The sequence below is a fragment of the Sander lucioperca genome, chromosome 14 (assembly GCF_008315115.2).
Source record: "Sander lucioperca isolate FBNREF2018 chromosome 14, SLUC_FBN_1.2, whole genome shotgun sequence".
In the NCBI taxonomy this organism is placed as follows: Eukaryota; Metazoa; Chordata; class Actinopteri; order Perciformes; family Percidae; genus Sander; species Sander lucioperca.
The window spans coordinates 23,029,265-23,047,854 of record NC_050186.1 but is presented as its reverse complement, the minus strand read 5'-3'; the positions used below and the strand labels follow the sequence as shown (position 1 = coordinate 23,047,854).

General features: G+C 41.2%; 1 protein-coding gene and 1 long non-coding RNA gene across 2 annotated transcripts; both read left to right on the top strand.

The window, feature by feature from the left end:
• Positions 1–3,749: 3,749 nt before the first annotated feature.
• On the top strand, positions 3,750–6,619 carry LOC116059068. Its single transcript, XR_004107198.2, has 3 exons — positions 3,750–3,838; positions 3,960–4,024; positions 6,264–6,619. It is a non-coding gene; the product is annotated as an uncharacterized LOC116059068 (long non-coding RNA).
• A 2,902-nt stretch (positions 6,620–9,521) lies between these two features.
• LOC116059064 lies at positions 9,522–12,761 on the top strand. The gene is made up of 11 exons (XM_031312066.2): positions 9,522–9,757; positions 9,848–9,988; positions 10,085–10,120; positions 10,236–10,313; positions 10,514–10,588; positions 11,221–11,271; positions 11,366–11,414; positions 11,574–11,854; positions 12,031–12,078; positions 12,418–12,578; positions 12,696–12,761. Exons 1-11 carry the CDS (start codon positions 9,556–9,558, stop codon positions 12,759–12,761), a joined length of 1,188 nt encoding a protein of 395 aa, XP_031167926.2. The 5' UTR covers positions 9,522–9,555.
• The last annotated feature ends 5,829 nt before the right edge of the window (positions 12,762–18,590 follow it).

Below are 18,590 nucleotides of genomic sequence, written 5' to 3'. Positions count from 1 at the left end.
TTTCCCGCTCTTGTGATTACCTGATGTTTTCCACCTGTTTCCCAGCCCTTGTGTCACCTGCCTCTTGTTTCCTCGTTACCCTGTGTATTTAGTCTTTGTCTTCCCCTTGCCTTTTGTCGGATCATTGTTTTGTGTTGCGTGCTTTTTGTTTGGTGTAGCCTGTCGTGAATTGCCTTGCCTCGTGGGTCGTACTCCTAGTAAGTGTTTTTGTTCCATAATAAACCTCTTTAACTGCATTTGGGTCCAAGATTCGTCTACTTTCGACGCAGCCCATGACAGAATGATCCAACCAGATATGGACCCAGCAGCTATGGCATTCAAGCCAGTTATTCACCCACTGGACTCGGATGGAGAACTGTTGATTGAGTTTTACCGCTCCCTTCATGAGGAGGACCCTGCCTTCGCTAGGCACCTTATGGAGGTGCGTTGGCAGGCCACAGCACAGGAGTTTCGCCTCCCCGTCTCCATGCCTGTTTTTTGTCCTGAGCCTCAGCAGACCAGTGTATCTGAGCCTGAGCTAACCTGTGTACCAGAGCCTGAGCTAAGCTGTGTACCTGAGCCTGAGCTGACGTGCAACCCTTCTGTTCCCGAGCTGACGTGCAACCCTTCTGTTCCCAAGCTGACGTGCAAGCTGGGCTAGCTAGCGACCTCCCTAAATCCAGGCTAGCTAGCAAACCCCCTAAATCCAGGCTAGCTAGCAACCTTCTTGATTCCCCACCAGCTAGCAACCTTCCTAAATCAAGGCTAGCTAGCAAACCCCCTGAATCCAGGCTAGCTAGTAGCCTTCCTGAGCCCAGGCTAGCTAGCAGGCCCCCTAAATTCAGGCTAGCTAGCAACCCCCCTGAAACAAGGCTAGCTAGCAGCCTCTCTGAGCCCCGGCTAGCTAGTAGCCTTCCTGAGCCCAGGCTAGTTAGCAGCTCTTCTGAATCCAGGCTAGCTAGCAGCCCCCTTGAGCCCCAGCTAGCTAGCAGCCCTCCTGAATTCAAGCTAGCTAGCAGCCTTCCTAGTGTCCCTAAGCTGCCCAGTTTCCCAGCACTGCCCAGCTTCCCCGAGCTTCCTAGCTTCCCCAAGCTCCCTAGTGTTCCTGAGTCCACGTTGACAGCTCTCCCAGAGTGTTCACCTACGGGCAAGCCTAAGGCCTTGCCGGTCTCTGGAGCTCCAGAGACCTCCCAGTGACTTTGCCGGTCCCCGGCGCCCCTGAGACTGTCCGTGGGACCGCCCTTGAGACCACCCCAGTGACTTTGCCCTTGTTTTCGGTCAGGCCGACTCCTGCCCCCCGTGTCCTGTCGGCGGTCAGGCCGACTCCTGCCCCCCGTGTCCTGTCGGCAGTCAGGCCGACTCCTGGCCCCCATGTCCTGTTGGCACCCCAGTCAACCTCTGCCCCGGTTGCCTGGCCCTTGACTCCAGCCCAGCTGCCCCTTCACCTGCGCAGCCTCCCAAGGAGCTCCGCCTTGGCCAACCTGCTCGGCCCCCGGAGGGGCGCTGCCCTCGACGTCCTGCCTGGTCGCCTGAGTGCCCTCGACGTCCAGTACGGCCGCCAGAGGGCTTCTGCCTTCGTCGCCGGTGGCCAGAAGGGTTCTGCCTTCGTCGCCGGCCGCCAGAGGGCTTCTGCCTTCGTCGCCGGTGGACAGAAGGGTTCTGCCTTCGTCGCAGGCCGCCTGAAGGTTTCTGCTCTCAGTCCCCTGTTGCCGAGGCCTCTCTGTCCCCTTTACTGTATGTTATGCAATAAAAAAAACAAGTAAAAGGCCAGTAAGAGTATTTTTTCAAACTGACAAAGTGTAGAAAGCTTTATTTTCAGCTATTTTGCCTGCAGTCTCTTATCCACCACTTGTATGTTTTACACAACCACAGTGCACTGGTTAGTTTAGCAGCTTATTTTAACGAACAAGCTAAAACGAAAGCTGTCTTTATGTAGTCTGTTTTACTTGGTTTGACACTTATCTAAACTTCTCTGCTGGCTGATATTAACCAGCCCCAGTGGAGGACAGGAGGAAGGACTGATATAGACTGATGTCTAGGGGTGGGAGAAATAATCGATTCTTAGATGCATCGCTATGCGGACGTGAATCAATTAACAAATGTTAAAAAATCGATTATTTAAATGTTATTGATGTCATGTTGACGGAATGCGAAAGGCGGAACTGGCGGAAGTGCAAAGCTTAGTAGCTCCCTGTGTATCCTGTGTGTGAGGCCGAGTGAGTGAGAGAGAGCGAGCGGCAGAACGTGACAGTGAAAGCTAGCGGAGAAAAATATTAAGTAAGTTTTTGTCTGGTAGTAAACGTGCAGCGTACTCCATCCCCACAGAGATCTGAAATGCTCCCTGTCTGGACACTTTAAAAAAATCTACTAAAAACCCAACTCTTTACCAAGGCATTCAATCCTGAATTACTTTTTTTTGTTCTGTCACTGTGGCTGTGTAAAGTGTCCTTGGGTCCTGTGAAAGGCGCTAGAAATATTTATTTATTTATGTTATGTTAGCAAAATTAGTAACAAAGTAACATTAATTATCAGCTGTGTGTCATTACTAACTAACCTACTAGTCAAGTGTTGAGGACATCAGGTACAAGCTTAGACTAAACTGGTGTACAGCTCTGTCCTGTACACATACTGTACGTTACATCCTGATAATTATATTTCAGTGTTCAGAGGAGTCTGACAACTGGTTGTTAATGAAATGAAGGACCATGGAGCTGAGGTTAATGAAGTAAATTAGGGATGGAAACTAGTCCTTTTAAGCTAATTAGGAGATGTTTCTTTTGGATTTTAATGCGTAAATGAAATGCTTAGTAATTATCCAGGGATCCTGTATAGAAAAAATGATGCATCGATAATCGTTTTATAATCGAATCGCAGCCCTCTGAATCGAAATCGAAGCGTGAGGTGCCCAGAGATTCCCACCCCTACTGATGTCTGAGTTGTTTATTCTTTCTAAACTTCACTCCGTATCTTGATGTCAGCAATATGATTTATTCTTTGCTTATTATATAGTTCATATAGTGAGGTTGCTTATGTAAACATCGCTCTTGCTTCTCTAGAAACAATATTTAGTTATATTTAAAATCTAAATAAATTCTAATCCTGTACTGAATGTTTTTATTTTAAAATATATTAAAAATAATCAATTCTTAGTAATATAAAAGAATCATTAACAGCATTGATAAAGAACCAAACCAATAAGGATTATTGATAAGAGTAGTTGTAGTATAGATAAAATCGTAATGATTCCTATTGCTAGTAATTACATTACTTTTACTCTTCCCCAATACACAGCCATACAGATGTCAGCTGTGTGGGGCAGCAAGGCATCTGTTAGCAGGCTAATGTGGTGAAAGCCCAGACTTGTTCACTCATTGTGGAATATCATAATCATAGTACACTTTGGCTGGGTGAAATAGATTGTAAATAAAATCTCAATATTTATAGGCTATATATTATAAATGATTTATATCTCAATATAGCATATGTTAATATAGGCGTCAGTTATTGGCTGTCTATGGAATCAAACAGCAGCTGTATTATCCCATTAACATCAAGGAATTGTGCTGTTAGCTTTATGCAAGTCAAGTTCTTAGACAAAACCCCTATTTGGATTAAAAAACAATAACCTCTCAAACAAAACATAAGGACAATAGATTATGACAGTTATCAGTAGTAGGTTGTGCCTTGACATACCATATTTCTAATTATGGTAATTATTTGTTTCACTGCATTAGAATTTCAGAGAAAAGTGATGGAAATGCTAGTGGAAAAAGCAACTAAAATTCAACAAGCGTCAACTGTTGAGGCTTTAAACCTCCTTGATAGATCCCTCGACTCCCTGGAGGAAAAACAGAAGCTGGTAAGGTCAACTGTAGTCATACCAACATAATTATGCATATTTTTCTCTCATGTGTAATGTGTCACTGTTTACTTCTTTTTCTTTTGTTGGTGAAACTGAAATATTGTTCCTCTAATTTCAGATTAATGCCTTGTCCAGGGTGGGAGGAGTCCACTTGAAAGACAATGTTAAAAGGGTCATGGAGAAGTAAGTTTTTATATCTCAGTGTCAATTAGATGTCAGTTACTGTTAGCATCGATAGAATAGAGTAGAATTAATATTGTATAGGGGACTCGACTGTTACCACTGGGCCAACTGGCAGCCTTCTTTAGGGATCTGCAAGTCACAGGGTTCAGTTCATACCCCGGTTTAGAAGTCACAATTGGGTATGAGTTTCCTACATAATTAAAATTTTTAAAAGTTTAATTATGTCAAAGATGAAATGAACAAAATGAATGTTTTGCACCAGATTTCCTGACATTAACAGCCATGTGTGGTGAGTTAAACATCAATTTAGAGTACAAATGTATTATATACAGAGTTTGTACGGTCATGAAAAACCCAAGAGGGTCCAACTGCAGACCTCCACTGTCAGGCTGGTCAGGACAGGAAATAACCATAAATAAACTGTTTTTACGTCCCCCACAGAACGTAACGTGATGCATTCTCGGTTGTTTTGCTACTCTACACATTGCAAGAACGGTAGGGGACTGGTTAGCATTATCCATTGCTCTTGGTATGTGTTCGCCGTCAATATAGCTACCGCAGTCATTTAGATGTTGTACATCTAAATCACAAAATTACAGAATGTTACACGTGTGTAAGTTAGGTTATTTGTCTTTCTACATAGGCAATGTTAGGCTACGCCAATGATGGCTAGAGTTAGCTCCTGAAGTAGTATGGTAGGATTAGCTTTTTTTTTTCTTTGGGTAACATACTCATAGACTGTATGAAGCTACTGTGTGTTCAGCTTTATTAAACTTTTTTTGTAAAGCATTTAGCAAGGGCATAGGTTTGCATTTGTCTTAATATGTTGACTATGATGCTCAGGTTAGTTATATGTCCAAAAGAAGATAAAATACAGTTCTATATTGTTTAGACCGTTCGGTGTAGCTTTTTCACACTTAAACAGTGTGCAAAGACTTTGATTGCTGTATGAATCTATCTTAGTTGAATTGAAGTTTATGTAGCGTTACTACGACGGTGTTTCCCCATCCCTCTCCTGGAGAAAGTTACCCCCTGTCCTGCATGATTTAATCTCTCCCTGCTTCAACACAGCTGATTGAAGCAGCTTCAGGATTCATAACGAGTTGATAGATTTCTCCCTGCTCCAAAACAGCTGATTCAAACTAACACACAGGGTTATATAGTGACATTATCCACAGAAAGAAAGTACTCCGATCTTCGGGGGCTCACCACAGCCACTGTTGGCATATTCTAATTTGTGTGATTTAGATTGATAGTGGTAGATATTTTGATGGACCATGCCAAGACCCATGCATTCAGACTTTTTTTAAAATGTTTTGCATAATGCAAATCAGTCACTGCTGCCAACTCCTTTTCTAACTGTGTAATCTGTGTGTATACAGTAAATAAAGTCCGCTCTCTGTTGGCTCCGTTCTGCCTGGTCCTCTCCAAACAACGCTCTGAAGCCGTCTGTGACATCCGGACAGTTTCACCGCTGATAGGCTTTGGCAACATAATGTCATATGAAATTCGTAGTAGAAGAAGGCTGTAAGAATTATATATAAATAAACTACTATAAGGTGATTATCCAATCTTGTTTTGTGTTATAGACTACAGGCTAAGAGGTATTTTGTGCAATTTATATATGCTACATGTTATATATAGATATAACACATTTGTTTTTGACAAAGAATTTTCAAAGTTCAACCAGTGAATTATTTGTAAATTTAAATAATTTTTCTTTTGTATCCACATGTTGATGACAAATGAGGTTATGGCAAAGTTCAATATGAAGGGCGGGAAGAGCAAGCTTGCCTTCACGAAGCTCCGGCTTTTCACTGTTGTTACAGGTAAAAAGCATATATCCTCAGTGTTTTCTAGTGTCTATTTTGGGGGTTTAGTGAAAACCAGTAACCACAGTAGAACCTATTAACCACCTGGCCGCTACCTGCAAGAAATGTCAGATTTTCTTTGCACTAAATTATTTTCTACTGTAAACATGCTGGAAGGTGTCTTTTACATGTTTTGATATTTTTAAAACAAAGAAATATGCTGGCATTCAGTTTTTTTCTGCCAGTATGTAGCCAGCTGCAGCTTGCAGTTTAAGAACACCATCTAAAGTTGAAATGGCTTTAAACATGTACATGCAAAAAATGCATGGCCCTTGAGAATGCCTGCATCTTAATGTTTTTTACTGCTTACTGTATTCCACTACATTCTATATGCCCCAAAGATTTACAGTTTCAAATATTCCTTACAGAGAGTGTCCAGAGGACGACTGCAGAAACGGAGGCAAGCATTGCAGCGGCTGTCGCCTTCTGTTTGAAATATGCCCCAGACAGGGTGGGCGGAGGTGGAAGAAAAAATAATGTTTCTGAAGTTTAATTTTTTTTTTAGTTCATAAGTGGGGTCTGAGTTCCGGACAGTTTGTTGAGTTTTGTTAAAAAATTAGTTTTCTTTCATTTTTCAAACATTATACCTGCTAAACACCTGCATGTTAGCATTGAACTTGTGAGCATGTTTCCATATTAGCATTAAGCTCAAAATACCCAAGTGCCCCCTAAGTAGACTACAGCTTCAAGGAGCATTTTCATTCTGTTTGCCACCATAAGTAGCTACTGAACTATTTCTTTCCAGAAGTATCACAACTTGAAATCAAATCTATGTCAGATTATTACTATATTGTGGATCACATTATTCAGTATCACTGTCTCCATTCCATTGCATAAAGCCTGAAGATATAATTGCTGCAACATGTTCTGTAAACATTTTTTGAGAGTATTTGAAGTATTTTTTAGGTTTGGATTGGGGTTAGGGCTGTGCTTGATTATCAACCACTTAACAATTTGCTGTTGTCTATCTACAATTGTGTATATTGAATCATGTTCATCAGTTAGGTTACAGATAGAAGATGCATAAATCTGTGTTTTATTTCTTTCTGTACTTAAAATCTTAATCATTATTCTCTGTTCCAAAAATGTCTCCCTGGGCATTCAAAGGAATTTGAGAAGTTTGCTAAACTGTGATTAACCTGAAACCCTCAAACTCATCCTCATCCCAATTAAATATCTCTCCATGTTGGCATTGAAAGGATATTCTGTGCCTTTCTATTCCAATAAAAGGAAAGTCTTTTAAAACTACAAGTTTTACAATAAAGAGGTTATTTTCTTAACTCAATGAATGTCTTTGTCTCTGCTCGTGTCTTAAAATGTGGGTCTGTCCAACTTTTGATCTTGACATCTTTCTAACCTTAGTATGACATCATCCCAGTTTCTCAATATGTAGACTTTTCATTTACAATAAAAACAAAGCTCTGTAAAAGTTTAACGTCATGCCACAAAATCCAAACCAACTCTTAATTTTTTTTTTTTTTTTTGGAATTTGACATTAACACGATTTTCATTTCCAACAACAATCCAATGTCTGTTCTCTGTTTGAGGTTGATGTCAATCCAACGTTGGGTTTGACGTCAACACAATTTTTAGTCCCAACTAAAATCTAACGTCCATCTAACGTTGGAGGTTGATGTCAATCTAATGTTGGGTTTTGACGTTAACACGATTTTCATTTCCAATTAAAATCCAACGTCCATCTAACGTTGGAGGTTGATGTCAATCTAACGTTGGGTTTTGATGTTAACACGATTTTAATTTCCAACAACAATCCAACGTCCATCTGACATTGGAAATTGATGTCAATCCAACGTTGCGTTTTGACGTTAACACGATTTTCATTTCCAACTAAAATCTATCGTCTGTCTAACCGTGTAGGTTGATGTCAATCTAACGTTGGGTTTTGACGTCAACCCGATTTTTATTTCCAACTAAAATCTATCGTCTAACGTTGTAGGTTGATGTCAATCTAACGTTGGGTTTTGACGTCAACCAGATTTTCATTTCCAACTAAAATCTATCGTCTGTCTAACGCTGTAGGTTGATGTCAATCCAACGTTGGGTTTTGACGTCAACCCGATTTTCATATCCGACTAAAATCAAACGTCTGTCCAACGTTGAACTGACGTCCGGTGCCTGCTGGGTATGCATATGGTCAGCTTGGGAGTAGTTAGACGTGTGTTAATTTACTTGACTCGTGGCCCAAAAATCTGCCGTTTATCTGTGAGGCAAAAGGATGCAATTTCTCAAAAACTAATTGCACTTAGAGGGAAGATGCCGAGTGAATTTGCTCGGCAACCGCGGGGTTTACATGAATTAGATAGGTGGAAAGCCACTGAACTACGGCAGTTTTTGCTTATTAAAAACTGTGTTGTCCCCTGAAAGATACAAACATTTCTTGTCCTTCACAGTAGCCATGTCGATAATGCTGGAGTCAGATGATAGGATTCGAAATGCCTATCTCCAATATGCTCATGAACTAATCAAACACTTTGTCATGTGCTGTGCTGACCTGTATGGCAAAACCTTTCCTGTATATAATGTACATGGACTAATTCATCTCCATGGAGATGCCAGCCATTTCAACTCTTCCCTAAATGACATTTCCTGTTTTCCATTTGAAAACTACCTGCAACAACTCAAGAAACACGTGAGGAGTGGGAGAAGTCCCCTGGAACAAGTCACCAGGCGTTTGTCAGAAATTGAACAATCAGAAGTGGACGTTAGCAAAATGCCCCCTGAAGTGTTTGCTTCTGTTAAAGAAAGGGACAGTTGTTTTATCTTGAGAGACGACAGATTTGCTTTTGTTAAACAGAAAAATGCAGACGGTACCTTTGCTTGTGAAATCCTGCACCAGCGTCACACTTCACCATTATTTCACCAACCATGTACCTCTGGACTTCTGAATATAGTGTGCATAGGAAATGGTCAGATCAGGATGAAAAATGGATTACTGCGTGAAAGGGATCTGTTCCGCAAGGTGGCCTGCCTCCCACTAGAAACTGGTGGTTCAGTCCTCATACCCCTTCGCCATGGTCTGGAACACAAATACTAAAGGTTGAATTTAGCTTTTAGCTAGTTTTTCTGCATCTTCCTCTGTGACTCCTATGTGTACTCCTCCTCCACCTTCTCACTACATCTATAAACCTCTCATCCTCATCCCTCTTCTGCACATGTCCAAACCCTCTCAACATCACCTCTCTTGCTTTGTGCACTAATTTAACCCGGGCTTACCCTCTAATGTAGTCATTTGTGATCTTGTCACTACTAATGAGAATCGTCGCATATTCATTTTTGCCACCTCCAGCTCCGAGGAGTCTCTTCTAACATGACAATTGGTGATTTGTTGAATATGGTTCATGTCATTTTCTATACTTTTGCACCTGTAATTCGCTTTGTATAAGATTGTCTGCTACAGTGGTTCTCAAAATGGGTTCCTGATTTCCTTAATTGGGTTCTAAATTGGACGCTTACAGGTCTGTAACCTTGAGAGTGTGAAAATTGAACCGTAAGGGTCCATTTGGTTCCAGTTGAACATTCAGAGTTATGAGGGTCTTTGAAATTGTAAAGTTTGAGGAACACTGGTCTACTCAATGCGTAAGCTAAATGAAAATGCTTATAATACTTATAGTAACATGCATATGCTGTCCTTTCCAGGTCATGTACGCGAGGGCTGTTTGGAAGGAGGGTGAACAAGAGGAGGAGGGTGTAGTTCCTGACAATTGGATCGACAGGAACAAGAGAACCCTTAGATGGCCACATAATATGAGCGCCACAAAAACGGAAAGAGCTCTAAGGGACAAAATTAACCCCCAGGATGACTGGATAACGTTCCCATTAATCAAAATAAAAATGACTTCAGGTAAGTTTTGGTTTGAATAGAAAATGAAATGTATATCCAAGTCAAAAATATTTTTATATATTTTTAAAGTTGAATTGTCTTAACTTCTAGCTAAGCGTTGTGAATGCAACAACTACAACCTGACCAGTCAGGCAGAGGACGAGGAGGAGGAGGATGATGATGATGAGGTGATGATTAGATCGACGAGAAAACGCACTAAAAAAGGACCTCCGGATGGTTTTGTAAGAAACGGTATGTTTCTCTTTCTCAAGTAATAAATAAATGTATAATCTGACACAAATTGGGCCTCAAATTGTAGGCATCAATGTTTATAAACTTTTTTTGCAGAATTAACAGATTCAGATGAGGTGGAGAACGTTGGGGGTAATGATTTTCTATAATAAACTTATAATTCCAGTTTCAAAATGAATCAAATTCTGTATAACTTTTTTTTGGGAAATGGATATGCTTATTTTTACTTTATATTACCTCTGTACAGGTGACAATCTGCCCAAATGCCCTACTGCACCAAGGAAGCTGCAGTCCATTCAGGACCCCAACATGATGCACGCTGCTTGTGAGTACTGATGACAACTTATGAAGCATGGTAATGTATGTATACACAACATGATCGTTACAGGCGGATTCATGTGTTTCAGCCTCTGAAGATGAAGACATGTCTGTCCATGCGGACATGTCTCACTGCTTGTGAATTAAGCATGGTAAGGACTTAAGTATTCACAACATTATAGTTACTGGTTGTTTCATGTGTTTCAGACTCTGGACATCGAGCCTCGTCTCACCCAGTGAAGCCTGCCGACAGATCTCGGGGCAGGGAGATGACCACTCCACGTGAGTATAATCAATCATCCCACTGCACAAACTTAAAGCAATTCTTACCTTTCTGGCACGTCACACAGTACTTTGACCATGAACAACTCGACCGCCCTCCAAAGTCCCACCCACTTCCCCTGCCTGACGTCCGACACACCCCTCCTCCCCTGACACTTGCGGTAGGAAAGTGAAAGTGAAGGTACCTAAAAGTACCAGTCAAGCAGGAACTCTGCGACCATGTCATATCTTTTTAGCTCCAGATGACGCTGCATTAGCCTCTGCCGTCGCTCGAAAGCAGAGCTGGTGTTGACTCAGGTCTTGTACAATCTCTGTAATGTGGCTTTTTATAAAATATTCTTTTTTGGACGGGTGACATTGTCAGTTCTTCCCCTTTCCTTGTTATCTCACAGACCAAGTCTATTCAGGACAAAGTGTTACTCACTGCTTGAGAAAGTTTGGTAATGATTTCTTTACACACAAGACAGTAGTTAAAGGCTTGATCACATTTCAGACTTGTCTGGCCTGGTGGAGCGTGCCAATGGATCTCGGGGAAGGGAAACATCGACACCCAGTAAGTATCCATTACAGCTAATGCACACTTTTTTCATTTAAATATTTTTGCATCTTTGAATATTCTTTGTCTTTTTCAGACTTTCAAGATGCAAGCACAGCACTTCGGCGCAGAGACCTGTCGTTACTCAGTGCGTATTCATCTCATCACACTTTAAACAGTCACTTATTTGATTTGTATTTTATCAGGCTTTGTGAAATGTAAGAACATTCTTTGTTTTTCAGGATCTCGACATGCAACAAGAGGTTGTGCCAGGGATGGATATCGCTCCAGGTAAAGAAACGGGATAAGGCACAGCGTCAGTAACGGCTGGCTTCTACTGGTTGGTCTCCAGACCTTATTGTTGGCCAACCAGTAGGGGTTAGTCTGTTTCAGTGTATTATGCCAATTATAAAATGGCCAAGAAATTAAAATAAATTAAAATGGTACTAGGGCCAGCGGTGGATCCAGCATCAGGTCCAAACACAGCGATGTCTCCAGGTCCAGGTCCAGGTCCAGGTCCAAGTCCTGGCACAGTGATGGTTCGAGGCACACCGCCAAGTCCAGACATGAAGTGTCAAGGCACAGTGACTGCTCCAGCCCCGCTGCCAGGTCCAGACATGACAGGTCACGCAATAGTGATCCCTCCAGAACCCCTGCCAGGTCCAGACATAATGAAAGATCACAGCACAGTGATCTCACCAGCCCCCCCCCCTATGACAGGCCAAGGCATGGTGAGTTGTCTAAAGACCGCAATTTTTATCAAAGCACTTTGAAATTCAGTGAGTAGTATCGATGCACCCCTAATCGCTACAATATTACAGATATATTATTTCTCTTCTAATGCGGCCCAAATCTGTTGAAAGTTTTGTCATTTGGTAATTTCTAAAACAGACTTTCTGTTGTGCAGATGCAGTGACCGAGAATGGAAGATGGACATTCCCATTGCCTTGGGATGGTAAGTATTGATCTATTGGCAGTGTGAGATGACGGGACACTGAGCGAGAGAGAGAGAGACACACAATTTTAATAGTACCACCTTCTCTATTCCTCTAATGTTCTCTCTGTCCACACAAACAGCTTTTCAGTTAGAGCAGTGGCTTGTTTTTCTACCGTCAATTGTAGGGTGGTTTCTATCATGTCAGATAACATTAGTTTGAAGTTTCCCTTTCTCCAACAATAACTACTACTGTATTAACAAAACACTGAAGCTGATTACAAAAACAATTGTGAACCAGCTAGCTAGCCTTGCTATTCCAAATGGAGGTAATAATTGTAATCAATGTGTTTATTTCAGTATACCAGAAAAAGGTCTTAAACATGTTGGTCGACCTCCGTAATCTCCATAAACAAGCACAACCTGCCTCTTCTGCCTTGCACATTGAGAGGATGGAGCCCATGGAGGATTTTGAGAGAGTGGAGCAAGACCTCTGTGATGCACAAGCCTTTGATACCCTGGTAGGTTTCACAAGTCTGGAAGTAATGGATAGCCTAGCATAACACAATACAGTGAACTCACACACTTTTAGGTTCCTCTGGGGATCAGTCAACTTTATCATGGACTTATTCCAACAGGTGCTGCAAATTGCAAGAATCGGAGGGAAGAACACCAAAGTCCTTGACAGGTATGTTCCTACATAGAGTATGAATTGTGTGACGTTCAGGGGCTCTGTGGTTTTCAATGTCTGAACATTTTGTTATTATTTTTATAGCACTTGTATATGCATTCTCATGTCTAACTCTAAGGTAGACTGCAAATGAGCCAATTTCCACAAAAGGGCCAATTTCCACAAAAGGTGGAATATCCCTATAGTACTTTATGATCAGGACAAAGTACAAGTTGGTCGAAATGTATTCAAATAATTTGAAATGGTATTAAAAAGCCTTGAATTTAAGTTGGAGGATCCTTGGGGGTACCCTGTTAACCCTCTGGGGTCGAAGGATGCGCCCGTATGTCCAAAATGGGGTGGAACATGGAGTTTGTCAGTGTTTTGTCTGTGTTTTTTCATTTACAGGGAATATTTGGTTAGGGGGAAACAAAAAACTGTTGTAATGCTTATTGCATAGATCCCATAAAGCTTATATATATGTGTGTATATATATATATATATATTCGAAATGTAACACCTGTAGTCAAAATGCCACATGACAGAATTTGATTTTATACTTACCAACAATTTTTTTCACATTACTCTACTGTTGTGATTCTAACACTTTAGTAAACCCATTCAAGAACAAAGACAATTCATCCATATGAATATGCTATGTTTTCACAATAGATTTGAAGAATTTCTGAAACGCATTTAAATTTATCATTTAGGCACAATTACCGCTTTACACAGTGCTCTGTCAGATTGTAACCTCAGTATAACAGAGCTGAGACTGTTCTGAAAATTTTTATATAAAACACATGGCATCATGCTATGTGCAAGTACCTTTTTTAAAAGGCGAATTTAAAAACATGTAAAAATCAAGAAAATGCCCTTAGAGCCCTGAGGGGGTTAAAGGGTTTATGACTTGTGTAATGTTGTTCCTACATATCATTCACATTGATTTATAAATGTAATTTATTTTTCTTTAGGCTCTTCAGTAACTCCCTGATGGCAAAATTCAACATGAAGGGGAAGGGGAGAAAGGGCAAGAAAGCTTTGGAGAAGACAAAAGTGTATAGAGCAATACAAGGTAAGCCAGTATGTTGACCAAGGGAAGAAAATGAGCTTTTACCAATCTGTAAATAATGACTTGATTGGACAAAACATTTCCTTCCCTGTTGACATTTCAAATGTAATGCTATAGGTATCTCAACATTTGAGTTTTGTATTCATCCAGTATTGGTAGTGGATGCACAGGCAACATATTTTTGCTAACAAATTTGGGGGCTTGGTGTATGACTGTAGATTGCCTTTGCATATTTCTAATAATTTGTGTTTTTCTACTTGTGCAGATGGAGTCATGAAATGTGATGACACAGCCACAGAGGGCTTCATAAGGATGCATGCTTCAGAGCATCTGAAGCATGCACCGCAAAGAAGTGGAGGTGGAGGACACACAACAGTCACTCAAGACTGATTATCTATTGTGGAGAATCGTGTCAATCCTTTGTGTTCAATTTAGTTGGTTCTGGTTGGAGTTTTACCTCAAAGCACATTCAGTGTAGCACTTTAATTTTTATTGTTTTATTTTTATTGTGTGTTGTGGTACAGACCCAAGCAAGGTGGGCTGTGTAGTTTTATCACCACAAAGAAGTGGAGATGGAGAACACACAACAGTCACTCAAGACTGATTATCCATTGTGGAGAATCTTGTCAATCCTTTCTGTGTTCAATATAGTTGGTTCTGGTTGGATTTTTACCTCAAAGCACAGTTTAGCACTTTAATTCTTTTGTTTTATATTTTTTTATTGTTGTGGTACAGACCCAAGCAAATGCTCACTTTGAGATCCACAGTCTTTAGAGGTTGTGAACCAGTTTTCCTCTGGGCTCGTACAAAATGTTCAAAAAGAATCATCACAGCCATGTCAGCATCCTTGCATTTCCTCCCTGTCTCCTTTACAGCTGATTTTAAAATCCTATTAGCCTACCGGTAAACAAGAATGTACGAGGCTCTAAATGGTTTTACACCTTCATATTAAGTTGACTGCCTCTTCTACCATTCTACTACCAACAGTTAGGACAAACAAGTATAGAGAGGCAGCCTGTTCTTCTTATGGACCTGTGGAATAACATATATATTATCATGCTGCTAAATTAATGGTTGTACTGTCTTTGTTATTCAAGTGGAAAAAAATTGTAGGTCAGCCAGCAGAGCATGTTTTCTGCTTCCTCTTCAAGGACACAACAGCTATCAGTTAATCAATAAAACGTTTTATCCCTCACTTTAAATCGACTGTTTAGCTGCTAAATCAACATGTAGTGCTGCGGGGAAAGTGCAGGTGGATAACAAGAATGTTAGGGAAGTAAATTATGTTCTGTATTATGTAGGCCTACCATAAATACTTTAAGATCCATCTGCCTGCAGCTTGATTCACACTTGTTCTTGTGGAAACTACATCATACTTTATGTAACATGAAGGTGGGTTGTGTAATTGTATGTTTTATTTTGTATTTTAATCCATCAGAACAGTTCGGCAGACAAAAGTAAAACGTGCCAGTGATTAACAAAAATAAAGATGGAAATAAATAAGTGGGGATTGAATTGTGATTTATTTGTAGACTTCTGTGTATAACTGTAGTCCCATTTTTCCAGAAGGTGGATAACCCATTTCCTGTAACGGTTAATTTCCCTGTAGCTTCGTTTAGCTCAGCAGCTGCAGCAGGTTTGAACTGGAAATGCATTTCACCTTTGTAAGTGTTGCCAGTTATAATCTGCTGCTGACACAATCAAATTAAGCTTTTGGAAAATAAACTGAAACAGTATACCACCTTCTGAAATGGGACTACAGTTATGCACAAAGCCAAGAAGCAGTATAAAAACAATGTCTGAAATGAGTTTAAATTTGACGTAGAAAAGACGTCCACAATGACCACATTTGGACTGCAATTAGCCCTTATACGGAGGTCCTTTCAACGTCAATACTGGACGTTCGGTAGACGTCGGAAAAAAGACGTCATCTGGCGTCACAGTCTGCACCTTCGGGGGAGCAAAATTGGACGTGCAAAAACAACGTAGAAAAGACGTCGTTTGGATGTGTCTTTGCGCAGTAGGTACAGACTACATTCACCAATACAAAAACGCCCTAAACACTGCCCGGTCCTACTACCACTCACAGCTCATACACTCCGGCTCCAACAACCCCAAGACTCTCTTCTCTACAATAAACAAACTTCTTAACCCCCTGACAAAGTTTCTACAACCTTCACAGTGGACAAATGCAACTCTTTTTTTTCTCATTTTTTCAATCCAAAATCAACACCATTTACAACAACTTGACCACCTCCCCTGCTCCTTCAACCACCACACCTGCCTCACCCCCTCCACCCTCTCAGTCACTCTCTCACTTCTCTCTGCTGTCCCCTGTGGAGCTTTCACATTTTACCACAGGTATGAACAGCTCTACCTGCAGCCTTGATCCCATCCCATCAGCTTTCATTAAGACCTGTCTACCATCCATCGCCCCGCTCATCACTACAATCATCAATTCCTCTCTCAGTTCCAGATCAGACCCACAACACTCAAGCTTGCATCAGTCACCCCCATCCTCAAGAAACCTGGTCTAAACCTGGACACCATGTCCAACTTCGACCCATATCCAACCTCCCCTTCCTATCAAAAATCCTGGAACGTCAAATCAAAACCCACCTCTCCTTCAATAACCAGTTTGAACCATTTAAATCTGGATTCCACTCAAAAAACTGCAGCACTGAAACAGCCCTCAAAGTCACCAATGTCCTCCTCCTCTCCTCTGACTCTGGCCACCTCACCATTCTTATCATGCTTGACCTCACTGCAGCCTTCGACACCATCAACCACTCCATCCTCCTGTCCATCAGTGGCACCACACTCTCCTGGCTCCGTTCCTATCTCACCAACAGACAACAGTTCATACACATCATCAACTGCACCTCCTCCATTGCTCCTCTGTTACAAGGCGTCCCCCAAGGTTCGGTGCTTGGTCCTCTCCTTTTCATCCTTTACATCCTGCCACTCGGAAATATCATACGCAAACATGGTCTTCACTGCTCTTTAATCTTCACAGAACTGCCTTCTTTCACCTCAAAAACATTGCCCGTCTCCGCCCATCACTCACCTTCTCTGCTGCCGAAACTTTGATTCACGCCTTCATCACTTCCAGAATTGACTACTGCAACAGCATCCTATATGGTATATGGTATACCTGCAAAAGCCTTAAATAAACTCTGGTGCTGGTTTTTATTGAGGTGTCTTTGAATACCATGAAACGCGCTATATAAATAAAATGTATTATTATTATTATTATTATTATTATTAACATGTTGGTGTCCTCAATGGGCTGCAGCTTCCTTGGTGCAGTAGGGAAGGTGGGTAGCTTGACGCCAGTGCTCGAATTATCTTTTTGTCTTTAAGGGGGTCTCTCTATCTCATAAAAAAAAGTTGGCACACCCCGCATATAGCCTAACAGGCTATACAATTAAATAGCCTAGGCGCGAGTGGCGCTTTTGCGCAGTATAAGCGCACGGTAGGCCTAGGCTATAACTTGACATACACACACACACACACACACACACACACACACAACAACAGAGAGATATTTTTTTTACAGAAATGGATTCCTTTTAATTAATTTCAACATATTATTGATTGTAATAGTCCATATTTCATTTCAATTTTGCAATACAAAGAAATAGACTAAACGATTTAGTCTGAGTGTCAATTCAATTTCACAATGAAATAAAACATAACTCATTTGAACCAGACCACCGTCTCAGATATCCTCAGTGTCAAACCCAATAACGCATGTAGTCTTTAACTTATACACAGGGAAAATGCACTAACTGGCAGAAATTAATAAAGCCATTGCACAGCCAAACTATGTTCTAGTTTTATAATGTACACGTAGTGATAACAACACCTGGGTGTTCAGTCGTTTCATGTGTTGAACCATGGAAATAAATAGACGAACAATTTTGGAATTTGCACTGCGATGTTGTTGGGTAGCCTATTCATTGAATATTCCGCCATCAGAGATTGCATTGTATTGCTGGCAAGTGTTTCAAAATATCTGGGAACTTTTCCGGAGCTCTGAATGGCAGAGGATAGCTACAGATTTATTTATATTTAAGAATTATTGGTGGTGCTTACCTCAAATTAATTAGCACATTAAGGTAAAAGCAAGGTGACTTCTTCGGACTTGCGAGTGTTGTCAAATCGATCGTATTCGGTTTGCTCACAAAGCCTAGTGGTGTGGTGGTGAAGTGCAGTCATGCTGCGTTCATGAGCGTAGGGTAGGCTCAGGTCTATGTCCCGTAGTAGCCTATATTTTATATTTTAATTTAACGTCTTTAATGGTAAGAGACCGCACGGGGATGGATAATGAGCATTGTTTAAGATTAAATTACAATGCCACATATGGCAGACCCCCTCAGATTTTTGACTTTGTTGCTTTCATGGAAGCCAGTCCTCACTCAGCTCGGCTTCCTCTGGCTCCCACGTATTCATAACCCGTTCTCATTCCGAACTCGTAAAATAAGGACATTTGGACAGTGGCTGTCAGCGTCTGATGCGACGAAAAAGGCGTCTTTCAGCGTGTTTGTGTAACGCACCGGGGAGAGCAGCAGTTATATAGGATTTAGGGAGTAGTATGTAAGGGCGAATTTCCCCATAAGGAGGTTGGTTGAGGGGGTGGATGGGTCAAACACAGGACTTTCACCCAGGAGAGCGGCGTTCAAGTCCCGCTTGTCACGCTTGCTATAGTCGTTTTTTTCTTTCCTCCCGCGTGTCACAGAACCGTACGCCCACCCACGACCTTTTCCTTAACATAACTGCGTCAAAAGG